This window comes from Montipora foliosa, chromosome 2 (assembly GCF_036669935.1).
Source record: "Montipora foliosa isolate CH-2021 chromosome 2, ASM3666993v2, whole genome shotgun sequence".
Classification (NCBI taxonomy): domain Eukaryota; kingdom Metazoa; phylum Cnidaria; class Anthozoa; order Scleractinia; family Acroporidae; genus Montipora; species Montipora foliosa.
Genome location: NC_090870.1, coordinates 56032152 through 56047301, shown reverse-complemented (window position 1 = coordinate 56047301; position 15150 = coordinate 56032152). Strand labels below are relative to the sequence as shown.

Sequence of the window (15150 nt, the reverse complement as noted above, 5' to 3'; positions counted from 1 at the left end):
TTACTTAATTCCATAGCACCAAATAGACCAAATTGAAAATCGCGTCTTATTCCAGAGGAACTTACAAAGCTTGTATGGTGTCTTGCTAAAAGACTGTCTAAGCTCTGTTTCGGAGAGTGCTCATGTATTTCAAGATCACCGTCACTTGGCACTGCAATAAATGGAAAACTCATAATGAACTATCGGCAGTAGCAGTAGCGGTTACGAGGACGAGAACGAGTACGAGATTTGGATGCCCGTTTTTAGCGAAAGTTCTTAGAAAGTTTATAACCCGGATGATTAATCGTACTCTTTGTTAGCAGTATACGTTGCACAGTTATTCTTACTGCTGGTAACTGAGCCTTTTTACTGATCGAAAAATGCCAAAACTGCTACCGTGTTGTTGACTTTTTTCGACACGACGACATTTTTGCAAAACCTCGTAATAAAATGACGACGATGTCACGTTTTTCCCGCCAAAATGACGCTGGTTTGTGTGCGCTCACTGTTGCTCTATGAGAAAATCTCGCCTCGTAGTCATTCTCGTCCTAGAATCTAAAGCTCTCTAAAGCAACGACGACGGCTACAGCTACGGCAACGGCAGCCTCACATAACAGGAATATCATTGGTTCAGAAAGGGGAAAATAGTCGTTCTGCACGTGCGGTACTAATTTTATTACATTTCTTTGACGTAGGGTGCGTTTCTTTGGGAAATCCAAATCCGAATTCTTGTATCCAGAAGAGGATTTTGCGTTTCTTAACTAAAATCCAAAAAATGAATTATTGATCCGAAGAATCCACTAGGAGAGTGGATTCATTAAATCAAATCTGAATCCGGATTTTTAGGATTCATGATCGGTGAGTTTCTTTGGGAGACGGATCCGAAAAACTACGTTTAGCCAGGGGCAGTCTTGTGAACGTACACATTCCGACCGTTTGCATGAATCATGGCAAGCAATCAACGTGAGTTTTCAGTGCCAATCCAGATCTTGTTAGAACCGAGATATCGGCTCTGAGCGTCAGCATGTGAATACACTGCCCTGTTCTTACTGGAGAAATTAACCCTTCACATGTATTCCTAAACGCATACGTTAATTAACATGCCCAATCGCCCCAACGCAGTTTGTCGAATTTACATCTAGTCAAATGTTTTGTACCTCCCTCAGCTCTCCAGTCCTTCTGAATAGCATCGGGTACACGAACATGGTCTCCTTCTCTATGAAAAGAGAAAAAGAAAGTATGTAACTGTCAAAAAAATAATAAGGTTTTCAATGAACCATCTCATCCTGCTTGTAAAAAACGATTCTTCTAAGGAAGAAAACTCTTTATGCATTTTAACCTAAGAATCTGTTTCATGAAACTGTCTGTAGAGCTCACGCAAGCCTTGTGGATCAGACATGATGCAAAAGCAACCTTATTCAAAAGAGGGTTTCTCAAAATGCAATCACAGAGAGACAATAGTCGCGGTCACACTTGAAAGAAACACAGTGTAACAGTAGTGTTGACAAAAGTGTCAACTCTCTGTTGTTTTGAATGTGTGGTCCCGAGGGAAACAGTTAGTTTTGTTTTCCCTCGAGTCCTGATGTTTCCCTCGATGAACATCAGGACCCTCCAAACTAACTAACTAACTAACTAACTAACTAACTAACTAACTAACTAACTACTTTCCCGAGGGACCATACATTAAGTGCTTTGTTATACATTTTGATATTCCCTTCAACAATCGCAGCAAAACAACCGGCGCGGGCAACAACTGCGAAATTGCATCACAGGAGCACGTGACCAAGACTCAACCAATCACAGTGCTCGTTTTGTTGAGTGAAAGTCCAGGTATATAGCAATAGAACTTGATGTAACACTAGCGGTAACTCCCTAATGCGACCGCAACCAATGAAACCCGCCGAATAAGGACATTTTGCCACGTGACTCGCACCAATCTATCAGGGAATCTTTGCTGACGTCATTGGAGGAGTGCGTCATTGCTTACATTTTGTTTAATGGGCCATAGGCCATTTCTGAGTTGCTGTTTGTCTCGGTTTCGAAGTGAGTCTTGGTGCTCAACTATTGTAAGGGAAATGGTTTTGATTTGCATAAGAATACGCAACTCATTTCCCTTTGAATGGTTGTGCACCAGAACTCGCTTTGAAACTGAGGCATGCAGCAACTCGGAAATGGACTATTAACATACGAGTTTTCTCACAAAAGGCATCGTGCTAGATTTACAAATTGACTTCAAAAGATAAAAGGACTTGTTAAACTTAGTTAGATCTCCAATTTTAAGCCTTTTAGCTTTGATAACGAGCCAGTTAGTAGTCATCAAAAACTGATAAATTCTTGAGTGACAAAAGCTCTAAAGATCCCATACATTTTCGGTAAAATTTCGAACTTTCCAAGCATCGTTACTCAGAGATTATCTGGTATTTCAGAGATAGCTCATAATGCACTGCACTTTCAATATTCAGTACTTTATTCTTGGCTGACTGATTAGGAAACGATAGCCTTGTGGTAACGCGGCCAAAAATGTAAACAAGGATCTTTGTTTAAATTTCTTTCCCTCATTAGTATTATAACTGAATATTGAAAGTGCATTGCATGATGAGCTTTATTATAGATACTGATAAAATACCAGGATTTTTCCTTTTACTAAAAAATCATATCTTCATCGCGCGCAGTGAAGATACTATTTTTCTCTTTCACGTGTGAGGATATTGGTGTGGCCATGGTTACTAACATAATTAGCCAATCACAAGAGAGCTTCCCGCTCAGGAGTGCGGGCGGTTCTTTCAAAAATAATTTCAAAAAAGTTGTGTTTTACGTGGAAATTTTATCAGTATCTATAAAATAAAAAGAACATTACATGGCCGCTTGGGATACGAAATTTTATCTTCTCGTGCTGAAAGTAACTCTCACTCCTTCGCTTCGCTCACTCGTGAGAGATACTTTCAGCATTCGAATATAAAATTCGTATCCCCGCGCGGCCATGTAATATCCCCTATATCTCCGAAACTTTGAGCGCAAATTTACCAAATAATCTCTGAGTAATGGCACTTCGAAAATTCTAAATTTTACAAAAAATGTATGGGCTCATTAGCGCTCTGTGCACCCAAGAATTTATCGCTTTTTGGTGGCTAACTTTATCGTTATCGAAGGCAGAAGGCTTTAACACGTTGTTTTACCTTTTGAAGTCAATTTCCGAATAGAATGAAGCCTTCAGTCAGCAAACGCGTATGTTAATGATAGAAAATGTAAACAATAACGTCAGCAAGGATTCGCCTATAGAGGTTTTGCACGGCAGTCATGTTGCATGGCTGGAAGAATAGATCCTTTTTCCTGCGGGAACAAATGTTCTTTCCAATGCAAAACATTTTCATTGTTCGTGCCATGCAACACGGCTGCCGTGCAAAACCTCTATACCACATGAAAAGGTGTTTTGCTTTTATTCGATTTTATCAAGATACTGGGAGCCAATGTTTAAAAAACGCTTGCATAAAGGAACAAAGCTAACGTAATTTACCTTATTATAGGTTTCGTTTCGTCATCTGTTTCGTTCGCAGGTTCGCTGAAAGAACGAGACAGTTTTAAAAATGAGAGTTAACTGAATAGAGGGTAATGTGAAGTGCTAGATTTCTATGACTTTGACACCTAGTTCTCCGACAGTCTGACGTTTTTTCCCCTAGGATTTTAGTGTAACCATAGGATGATAATATCTCCGAGCATTCACCCACACCATAAAGGCCAAACCGAAACATCAAAGACCGGAGCTAACGTCCCAGTGTCCCGAGAACTGAAGGGAAAAACAGAGACTTCGGAAATGAACTTGAGTAAAAAAAACAAAGAAAGAAAAACGAGCAATATGAATCAACTTACACAGCTGTGATCACTGAAGCCTCGAAAGCGCTTCGACACAGTCGCTGTAAGGATACAGGTCTGGAAAAAACATGAAAATAATTACATGTATTTCTTGACAAATGTTTAGTTCAGTTCAAGTTGTTACAAAATGGAAAACAGATCCGTTGCTTCCTTGCGTGGTCGAGGTTCCATGGAACATTTTTGAGCTGTGTGTTCAGCTCCCTGGTCTTCGAATGAAACGATTAAGGACCAAGAAGCAAAAAACGTAAGAGCCAGGCAAATTGAATGTCAATATCATGATTTAATGTCACATAAGGTTCAAATGTATTTCACCCCTTTACAAAGCCATTGGCTTTTTCATAGTTAGTAGAGGGGACTGGCTTTTTTAATCACACAAAAATTGTCACATTCGCACAAGGACGACATGATAAACACGAGAAAATTCAGCGAGGTCTACGCCATCATAGGGAGATCTCCAGCCTCGCTTCCACTCAAAGGTTCGATCTGGCCTGGTTGACTCCAACTATCTTTCGCTTTTACACTGTGCGTAAACAATCTCGTTCCAGAGTTCTTTCTCTGCCTCGAAAAAAAAACCCTGTAGCGCCTGGTCACGCGATTACGTGTGACGACCGAAACCGCGAAGAGGATGGGCCGAATTTTGTCTACAGAACTACTAAATGTTACAAAAAAGACAAGCCGCTAAATACATCTTACTACCCGAGTTCGAAGTCCGTGCAGTAAAATTACGGACCGAATTTTTTTCGAAAACGAGGATAATCTCTGAGGCCGCGTCAAAATCCGAAAAACTAATAAATCTTATTGGCTTTTTGAAATAGTTGCCAGCATGATTCAAACAGTTTTACAAGTTTATGTAACATAAACGACATAAAAAACTTACTAGACATTGTTTCATCAAAATTTCAAATTTCGCGGGCCGTACAGCTGGCCCTACTGCAGAATACAGCTCGCTAGATTGACCAATCATAGCCGGGGCGCGTACTATATATCTGAAAGATATAACAAAAGTTTCTACCCCTACCCTGTAGGATTGTGCAACAAAGCTGCTCCACTGCCTTCTCTTTCCAATCGAGTTAGCGCATCTCTGAAAACAAGAATCAATCCAGAAAAACAGAGGTCAGGAATGAAAATGATGTTGCAATCAATGCAACGGTCGGGCCTGACTGCTGTAATCCGCTGTCATTTCCCGGATCGGACGACAGGGTTCCAAGAGACAAAAAATGAACATGGGAACCACACATATACAATACGGATTTACTGTTGGTGGGAGCAGTTGATATTGACTGAGATATCTTCTGGAGGGAATATAGTTTCAAGCAATTTCACTGGGAAAGAATATCGTTGCGTGGTAAAATAAAGACTGTATTCTTGAAGGACGAATCAATCTAGTTTCACTTCACAAAGAGAATACTTGCAGACTGAGCTTGGTTGCGAATAAACCACTCAGCTCCGTGTTGGACTGAAGAAAAAATCCCTCAAAAAAATAAGCTCGTGCACATCTTACTTGTAAGCTAATCTTCTATACGCCAGTAAAATATCGTCATCATGTACAAACTTATTAGCGTCGCGTATCAACCATCGCCTCAAGTAATTCGAGTGAATGCGTTCCACCATTGCCTGGAAGAGAAAACAGTCATCTTATCTACTGCAAGGATCTACATGGCGAAATGCCGAGAGCGTTTCACACATTTTTGTCTAAAATCAAGCATACATTTTCGACGAAACAAAGCTTCACACGCGCAGAGCCGACAATTACAGGAAAGGGCCAGTGAAATATACGGCTCGGGTCACAAAGTTGCCCTTTCATTACGCCAAACTCTCAAGTAAGAACTTGTCATTTTTGCGTTTGAGTGACTTTGGAATGCAGTAATCAGTACCTTAATTAATAAGACTATTGTTAGTAAACTAGTAGTTTTATCCCGGCCTTTTTTTGAGTTGATGTGTCGGTGCGACATACGATGAAGAATATGCTTCCCCTCGCTTTTTGCCACATCTACACATTTTGGTGTCTAGCCTAAACCGCTTCAACATTTGCTTCAACATCTGTTCGATTTTGTTGAACAATGATGGTGAAACCGTTTGTCCACCACCCCCTCCTTCCAACCGAGTTGAAAAATGTTGAATCGAAGTTGAACGAGTTTAAAAGCGTTTAACTTTGCTTCAACAACCATTCAACATTTCTTGCCCCCCCTATTTCAACATTAGGGAACTTAAGCAACGACAACGGCGACGGCAACGAGAACGTCACAAATTTGAATATTTAGTAGGCAAAAACAACAGGTTTGCACGTGCGTTTTTCACTTTTGTCCATTTCTTTGCCGTCGTCATCAAAACAACAACGCGAAATAGACAAATTTGAGGTTTTAAGAAGAACGGTCAGCACTTGAAGATAAAGTTTCATTTTCTCCCCTAAATAAAGCGCCGTTCAGACCAATGTCATTTTTGAGGAATTACCACACCCTTGTCATATTAAAAAAGTTGAAATAGTGACGAATTGATCACGATAAAGCGAATTTATATTTTGAGATGACAATCTCGTTGCCGTCGCCGTCGTCGTTGCTTAAGTTACCTATTGTTGGGCACGCGCGTGCGCACTAATTGGTCTCTCCATGACGTACCACTGTCCGTATCCATAGTAACAACCGCGGCTGAAGCCTGGGAATGAATACCGGGCCTCTAGCTCGTGAGGCTTTGTTGAATCAAATGTTGATGACAAGTTAAAAAACCGTTTGCCCACCCTAGCGTTTGCCGTTTGCGCAGGCCTGAACACGGAGTCGTTTCGAACAGCTGATAACTGTATTGTAAAGCAGGGTTGAGTTTCTAAAGAAAATGGTGCTGAGTCCGCGGGGAGTGAAACACGAAAAGTAGGTTTTATCAAACGATTTGTTACAGTGCTACTATGATAAAAAAACCACTTTCTTTTTTTCTTGAGATTTTGAAAGTGCGTTTGCTTAACATATTTTGAGCTTTGATTTTTATCCAAAAAGCTGTTTACTTTGACTCTAAGTTCTAGATTTCATGGTCCACCATTACTCACGTCCAAAACTGACCGATTGGGCCTCAGAGGGTTGGATCTAGGGAAAGTTACGTCATTTACTCACTTGCTTAAAATTGCAGTGTGTAAATGCAGCTTCTTACATGCAAAAGACAAGTTTAAAAACCTGAATGCTCGAATCTCCCGTGATGCATATTAATTCAGCCGCGTACAGACCCATTCTCTACCTCGAATTAACTATTATCATTAATTCGTAGTTTGCTCTGAATTTACTATTGTCGTTAATTTAAAGCTTGATATGGATTATGGAAAATGGTCATATATCTTTTAAAAGACAACCCAAGTGTGACTCGAACTTGGTAATGTTGATTAAGCGGTCACCTAACCACTTAACCACCACACCGCTAGCTGCTCAGGGACAACATTTTAAACACTATTTCATAATGCTGTATTATCACTCGGCAACGAACTTCACCACAAAGATCAACATTTTAAAATCAAAGCTTGGGCCTCATTATTTCAGCGTAGGCCTAATTACTTTTGAGAAGCGATATCCTATGGGAGAAAATAAATCTTTTTTGAGAACGCGGTGTTTTAATCTTCAGCGGTAAAGCGGAAAGAAGCGGTTCCTATAGAGTAGAAACTCCGGGTTCATATCCAATCCACGCGGATACGATTTTTTATTTTCCTTATTTTTCCTTGCTACCACAAACCCTGGGTCACAATGTTCTAAATCTGCGATAATAGTCAATTCAAAGCAAATTACGAGAGATCATGAGTCTTTGTCGTCATTTTCTCGATCCTCGAACCAGCTCTCTCAAGATTTCAATGTTAGTGATGGCGGACCATGAAATAGGAGAATTCCAGTTAAAATAAACAGGTGTCTTTTGGAAATCAAGGCTTAAAACTTGGGTCACGTACAGTTTGGTTAACATAGTTTTGAAATCCAATCAGTAAAAAGAACAATTGAGTTTTTGGTCATAGTAGTACTTTAAAGGTAAATAGAGATTTGCGAGTTAACGATTCGAGCGTGAACCCTTCGTCAGAGCGAAGTTTTTTTGCTGCAAACCTATCAAGACGTACTTTGAGCATCCGAAAATTGATTGACTCAACTTTAAAAATTTGAATGTAAGTTTTTTTCATACCAGAAGTGTCGTTATTTCCGAAATTTGGTTAATGCAACGCCATTTTCTAGTACTTAAAACTACCATTATCGTTTAATGCCCGAACAGGGCAATTTTGTTTTTTAAACGGGAGCGGGATCGAAACAAGAAGTCAAGTGTGAAGGTTTTCGTTTCACTGAATGCAATGACAGATGGAAAGGACAATTTCCAACTCTTCTACTGGGCGGTATTAAATCTAACATGATCACTTTTCGAAACGAAACATTAGGACATTACTGCTGCATTTGATTCTGAAAAGTAAATTCACGACTTTTTGCCCAAATTGATCCCATCCTTTCTCTCTCTGGGAGAGAGACAGCGGTGGAATGATGTTGTGAATAAACAGACTACATAATTAACATTTACTTTCGACGATGCCACCTTCATCGTAATAGCTTCCCTTTTCTACATCCTCGGAGTCCCAAGGGCAGATCGTTAGCTCAGGAGAAGGATTTTCTCTGGGCCAACTATCTGCCCCTGGGTCTCCGAGGACTGTTGCATTTTCTTAAATTTTATCGATAAATCTCCAGGAGTCCACCCCGATAACTGCTCGTTACAATTATTCTGGTCACAATAACTTGCAATCACATAGCTTTGTGTGCATTTCTGAGAAATTCTGCACAGTCTCACCTTGTAATATCCGTATCCAAAATGACCACTGATTTGTTCAATTCCAGCAACAAGATGACCTAATAGCTATCACAAAGCAAGAAAAATAAAAATGAAACCTGTTTTTTTTTTCTAATAGACCGTTGAGTATCGAAAGTAATTACGCAAATGCTTTGGTTTTGTACGTTGATTGGCTTAAACATCTCGAGCTACCCTCAAAGCCAATCAGAGAAAAAGGCCAAAACACAAAACTGATTCACCAAACGTGTTTTCCCGCGTTCAGGGACGGCTGTATGTATTTGCTTTGTGTCTTGATTAGCGCATATCACTGCCTTCATCTGAAATGCCAGGCCAAAAGGTATTGCTTTTGGTATCGCAAAACTCGACTGAAAAATCACTCAGCGAAAATCGAAACTAAATTAACGAAGTCATCAATTCCTAATAAATCACAAAACCTAGAGCGGTTTTCAAATGAGTGTCAAATGAGTTTTGTTTGGTTTACTGGATTGTCTCCGTCCTTTTTGATTGACCAAAGTAATTACTTTGGTTTTGGTTTTACGACCCTCGATTGAAACTCGCTCTAAGACAGCATTCTTTTACTTACTTCCTTTTGTTTTTTTTTAAAGAAAATATATGTACATGTTCATGTCGATCAATTGCTCGTGGCAGTGACCAACTCGAAAGCTTAAGCTACTTCGTTCACTACGCACATTTTGCTTAATTCATCACTTGTGGAATTTACTAAATGCTGTTTTATCTCTTTACTCTTGTAATGTAGTTTAAAGAAGAAGAATTTGTGAACAGTGTAAAAGAATAACAAACTGAAACTGAAACTACATGATACCGGGGCGATTCCCTCTTGTGGTTGCGTATTCGTTAACACGATACCACCAGAAAATGTCATACCGGAATCAGCGCGGCATACCGGCGCGAGTTCAACCCGGTTGTTGCACCGGAGCGAAACTGATTTCATTCCAGTAAGACATCCCGCAGCAGTGTCATGTAAACTAAGAACAACAACTCGTTTCGGTACGAACCTATCCTCTAGTGCATGCGTAATCACCGTCAAGTGAACCTTCATTTAAAAACGATATAACATCACATAGACAACATGTAAACGATCCGAAATCAAGTAGTCATCCTGGTATTGAACTCGCGCCAGAGATCTTATGTAAACAGCCCCTTTCTATGGTTTAATTTGGAGAAGACGCGTGATTCATTTCATTTGTTTTGAACTTCCTTGCTGGCTTCAATTACACACCTTGTCATTGAGTTCTCTGTACATGCTCAACTCCTCTTTGCCTCTGAGTTTCACTTTGAGAATTCGAACAAGAGGTTTAATGGTCATTCCCTAAAAAAATAGGAGAGCGTTAAGGAAAAAACTCTAATTTGGTATTTTGTATAGAAAACGTAAGCTAAAATTCATTGTTGACAAAGCGAAAACATTTCTTCCAATTGCCAGCTCGAAGTCTACCGAGTACAGCGTCGACTAACATTTTCCCAGTACGGACCGAACAAGCTAGTTCAACAAGGCGTTAACTTTATTATATTGGCTCTCTTGCGTGGGGTTTTCTATTCCTTGAGTCTTGCCTCTACACCTGCTCCAATTAACGGTTCTGGAAAGTAAACTTCGTACTGGAAATCCGACATGACTAAATAAAAAACATTTCACGCATTTTCCTTTTTATGTCCGAGAAAATGGGAATAGTTTGGCAACCTATGTACGCTGCTTTGTGACCGGTCCATCTTAGCTGTCTGTATTGCAAAATTGGGACCGCTTAGAGAACAAATCAGAATTTTCATTTTCATCTCGGACCAGTTTGCCTATATAATAAAATAACTAACAACACAAAAGCGTGTAATATTTGTACTCGTTTCGTGCGTTTTGTGTGCAAATAACTAATACAGTTGGATGATACTACAAAACACTGTAAATTACATCTAGTGCAGACATTTTCGTTTCAAAGACTGTTAGAATTCGAAGACGAAACATGACCTACCTGGAAGAAAACTGTAAAAAGGACAATAGCGATGGTAGTCGTCACAAACATTTCCCTGAGAGGAAAATGCTCTGAGGAGAGTAAAACGGCTAACGAGAAAGACACGGCTCCTCTAATTCCACCATAGCTCTGAAAACAAATTCAGAAAATGATACGGTGAATAAAAAGGCGTTTTTCGAGCCCGATTATGACGCGAGTATTTGTTGTGGTCCCGACTTGCAAAATGATACATACATAAAGTAAAATATAAGTTCAAAGGATGAGTTCGCATCTCATGTTTGTCACCGCTGCTTGTGTGCTGTTCCTCAGTTCTTAAATTGAGATGGCCAAAGAAAAAGAGTATTTGCTCTGTTTACTCTGAAACCGCTCGTGCCAATTTATTTTTAGGACACTTCGCCCACATTATAGGATGCGCGAAAGACTTAAGACAGTGCAAAGTTATATTTTGATGTGATGTTTTCGTCGACTTCGCCGTCGACGATGCTTATTTCCCTTTCGTAAACGGTCGTTGCCATTTCTCAGAACGGTCGTTGCCATTTTTTAGCTCTGAATTACACTCATTAGGTCTAAGAACTCAAAAGGTTGCGGTTACTGGGAGTTGTGTCTCGCTGGTCATATGAGTTAGGGTTCGGGTTCGGGTTAGGGTTCTGTTTGGGGTGAGGGCTAAGAACCCGAGTTTGAGTCTTCAAATTTTCGGACTCCTTTTTTCCTCCAGTTTTTCTTTTATAAATGTTTTTTTTTCCTTTTTTGTCTTAATTTTTGTTAATATTTTTTCTTAGTTTGTTTATTTTAATTTTCTTTGAAGTGAAGTATGTAGTCGACCGTTATAAATGGCATCGACCGTTTCAAATGGCAACGACCGTTCTGAGAAATGGTAACGACCGTTTCAAATGGCAACGACCGTTTACGAAAGGGAGATTTGCGTCGACAATCTTAAAGTCCCACTTCAATATACAACTTGGCTTTGTCATAAGTATTTAGTAATAATTCCATCTCGTCTACGTTGTACAAAACGGACGAACTATCCCAAAATTCCGATTTCTAAAAGGCTGTAAGCCGGGCATAGAATAAAAATCGGTATGGAACATTTTTTGGTTGTTTTTATCTCAGAAAACCGTGACTTTTCACTTGAGTAAATCAAAAAAACTGTCATATACACTTTAAATTGCTTGCTTGCCAATTGCTTTAATTGTCCAGCTAAGTGCGCGGGCATCACTCAGTTCTCTCACTCGTCAAATATACATTCATTTCATTTCATTCACAAGGAAATTTGCTACATCTGGTGGTAAAGCACTCGTTCCAGATTCCCCGCGTCTGAGAATTTCCACAAAGTGGCGGAGGCCGTGGATGATTTTGATGCTCATGTCGACGTTTGTTTTCACTTAGCATAACCTGCTGACGCTTGCGATTGTACATGGGTCGCTAGTGACAACCAGGCTTACTTGCGTTGTATTTGCGTTTCACGCGTGAACGAAGTTTGCTGCTTAAATATCAAATCGCGGAAAAGACGCGCGTGGAAGATGCGATTGGTTTTTGGTCCAGATGGCTGAAAAAGTAGCGCGAGATTATGAAAACAGCCACTCTAAAGGGGAATTTACCATGTGCGGTAGATGTGCCCTAACTTAACTGAAAGCTCTAGAATAAGTTTACTCGATATTATCTAGTACCATGATAAACTGATCCACAGCACTTAGCTTGTTTATTCGCCCAAGATTGGCAACAAACGTCAGCAAAACCACCCCTAAAGGAATAAAAATGTTTCCTCTTAATAACATACGACTTAGCTTGACAATGTCATCATTTTGCAACAGATAGGCTTTAAAAGTCCAAATAACGTATCATCTCCCCAATTCTAAGGCACAGCTTGATTGGCATAGAAGCACATGGAGCAGAGGAGTCCGATTTGACAGATTTTCCAGTTAAATTCACCGTACAATTGCAGCGCGAATCGATCTTGTTGATTTGAATGACCACACGTGATCAAACTACACACAAACGATCGTGTTACGGTTGAAATCCTATCCGCGTCAATGATCGGGCGACGAACTCCAGATAGCGAAGCTTTCCGTACGGGGCACAAAGTGCCGAGAGTGACCACTAGTGACAAGCCCACAGTCATTTACTTTATGCGGCTTTCGTTTCGCGGATAGGATTTCAACCGCAGCGAATTCGCACTGGCAAAGAGCAAACGCCCGAATCGTCAGCTGTGGTGGTCACTGAGGGGCGTGCAGTGTAGTATTAGGGAGCTTAAGCACGCGCGTTTTTGAGACGCGGACGGCGACCGGAAGAGAACATTTCGCGTGCCAGGACAGTGGTGTCTCCCAGATTTTTACACTAATCATTTCTAATAGAGAAAAGATACTTAAAAATGTAAATATGGTTGTGTAAAGACAAGTTAAAAGAGAAAACAGCTCACTTCCGGTTGCCGTCCGCGTCTCAAAAACGCGCGTGCTTAAGCTCCCTAGTTATGGCTCACGGACCGCATCCAAGCAATCTGGGTTCGAATCCCACAACTCGGTAAAATGAATTCGCGTATTTCTCAGGACAAGTTGTGCATGGATCAGGATTTAAAGTGGTGCCCATCGCTGCCGTAATAACTGAAGAGGCTACCGTTGCCTCGACCCAAGCTCCTACTCGTTTTTCGCTTTCCCGGCTATCTGGGAGCCTGGAAGAGGTTGATTGTGACAACTTACCTATTGCCCGAAAGACTAAAATAAAGACCAATGTAATCAGCACGAAGCCTGTGTTCCACTTGTGGTCTTCAGTGACCACGCGAACTCCAAGAAACATGAAGATAAGAGTTTCACTGCCTGAACTGAGGAAAGATGACACACGACAGCAGAATTTATTCATACAATAATCATGAAAGGGAAATTTTAACTCAAAACGAGGCAGGCGTAGCTTACTCGGTTAGTGAGCGGTCATGAAGGTAATGATAATAGACCTTTCCACGGTTTTTGACGCCATCTTGGTTGGGGGCAAACACGGCTAAATCTACAGTAAATGAATGGGATTTCCAACTTTTGCCAATACTTTAAATAATTTTATTGATATCATTCATTCAACAGAAAATAAGGCCATAAAGGAAGGGACGACGGCCTTAAATTCGAATAATAAATCTTCTCATGTTGCTCCTAATTTCGAGACAATTTGCACGATTTTGATTGGAAGGATTTGTATGAAATCTTAAAAATTCGTTTATGGTCGTTGCAGCCTGAATCTGTTCTCTGTATTTCATGAAAATAATCTCAGTATATCTGTCTTTTAAAAGACACTTTCAATGTGGAAATCCGCCTCTTTGCAGCGGCGCTACAGCGGTTCCAAGTCGGCAAAAATCCCATACATTTAGAGAGTGTCTAATCGGCGTGGGTGGGTGGGTCGTGAGTCGTGGGTCGTGGACCCGAGATCCTCCATGTATACACATCATGTCAATCTTTTATCATACTTTTATAATCGTTTCCGAAGGATTTATCGTGTAGAAATAAAGTTAATATTATCATAGACCCTTCCACACGGCTAAAATTGCAGTAAATGTAGGGTGAGGCTAAATCGCGTGGGTGGGTGGGTCGTGGGTCGTGTTTGTTTGAAGATAAAAACAAGATATATATTAGCTCCCTCAGTGCTCGATCCAAATTTGCAATTGCCCGCTCACGAATTAATTTCCCCGAGCTCCTTGTATGAAACGTTGAACAAAGGAAAACTGTCTCCCATTAGCTAGAAACATTTTTCCTTAGGGTTAGGGTTTGGGTCCAAGGGTTAGGGTTACTAATTATTCCTAACTAAACTAAGCTAAAATACTCTTAACTACATACTTAAAGCTGAACGAAATGATGTATGAAATGAATCATATACTGAACTACGGATATGAAATCAAGTAAAGCTATGATCCTCGCAATTATGGACGCAATTTTACCAATTGCGTAGAGAAGCCTGAAGTTCTAATTTTCCCGAGGATCACAGCTTTACTCGATTTCATATCCGCATTTCAGTATATGATTCATTTCATATATCATTTCATTGATTGATTCATTCCTCACGGGCGAATTAGAACCCACAAGTGACCAGCTCCAAACGTCAGTGGCTTCATAGCTCAGTTGGTTAGAGCGTCGCACCGGGTTCAAACCCCGTTAAAGTTATGAATTTTTCAGGCTTCTCTACGCAATTGCTAAAATTGCATTCATAACTGCGAGGATCATAGCTTTACTTGAGTACTAAAAGCTGCTTTACAAGGATGCCGTCTTAAAACTCATCCAAAACCGTGGTGACGTAGGTTAAGTTTAAAATCCATGATAAGATGTTGCTGCTCGAAGGTCACTGGATAGGCTGTTCCACAACCTGGCTCCGTTGCAAGAGAAACTCTTCTTCAAATAATTGGTGCGGGGCTGCGGAAGAGCCAATTCATAATCGATATGATGTTGTTACCTTTTCGCACCTGCATGTCTAAAGAAAAGTACACCGGCCTGATCGCAAGTTAACCCAACTGTCAGTAAACTCATACCCAGTTGTCTGTCAATTCGTATCCAGTTCTCTGAATTCA

At 40.4% G+C, this 15150-nt stretch overlaps 1 protein-coding gene across 1 annotated transcript in view; it reads right to left on the bottom strand.

Moving 5' to 3' along the window:
- The window catches only part of LOC137993628 (Na(+)/H(+) exchanger beta-like), a 33911-nt gene that overhangs the window by 9266 nt on the left and 9495 nt on the right, over positions 1-15150 (bottom strand). Inside the window, exons 13-23 of the mRNA XM_068839584.1 lie at positions 13307-13428; positions 12281-12354; positions 10614-10742; positions 9875-9964; positions 8635-8700; positions 5351-5463; positions 4868-4930; positions 3847-3906; positions 3494-3538; positions 1137-1195; positions 66-151 (exon numbers count right to left, since the gene is read on the bottom strand). Coding sequence (XP_068695685.1) covers positions 66-151; positions 1137-1195; positions 3494-3538; positions 3847-3906; positions 4868-4930; positions 5351-5463; positions 8635-8700; positions 9875-9964; positions 10614-10742; positions 12281-12354; positions 13307-13428 — 907 coding nt within the window. The remainder of the gene's footprint in view (positions 1-65; positions 152-1136; positions 1196-3493; positions 3539-3846; positions 3907-4867; positions 4931-5350; positions 5464-8634; positions 8701-9874; positions 9965-10613; positions 10743-12280; positions 12355-13306; positions 13429-15150) is intronic.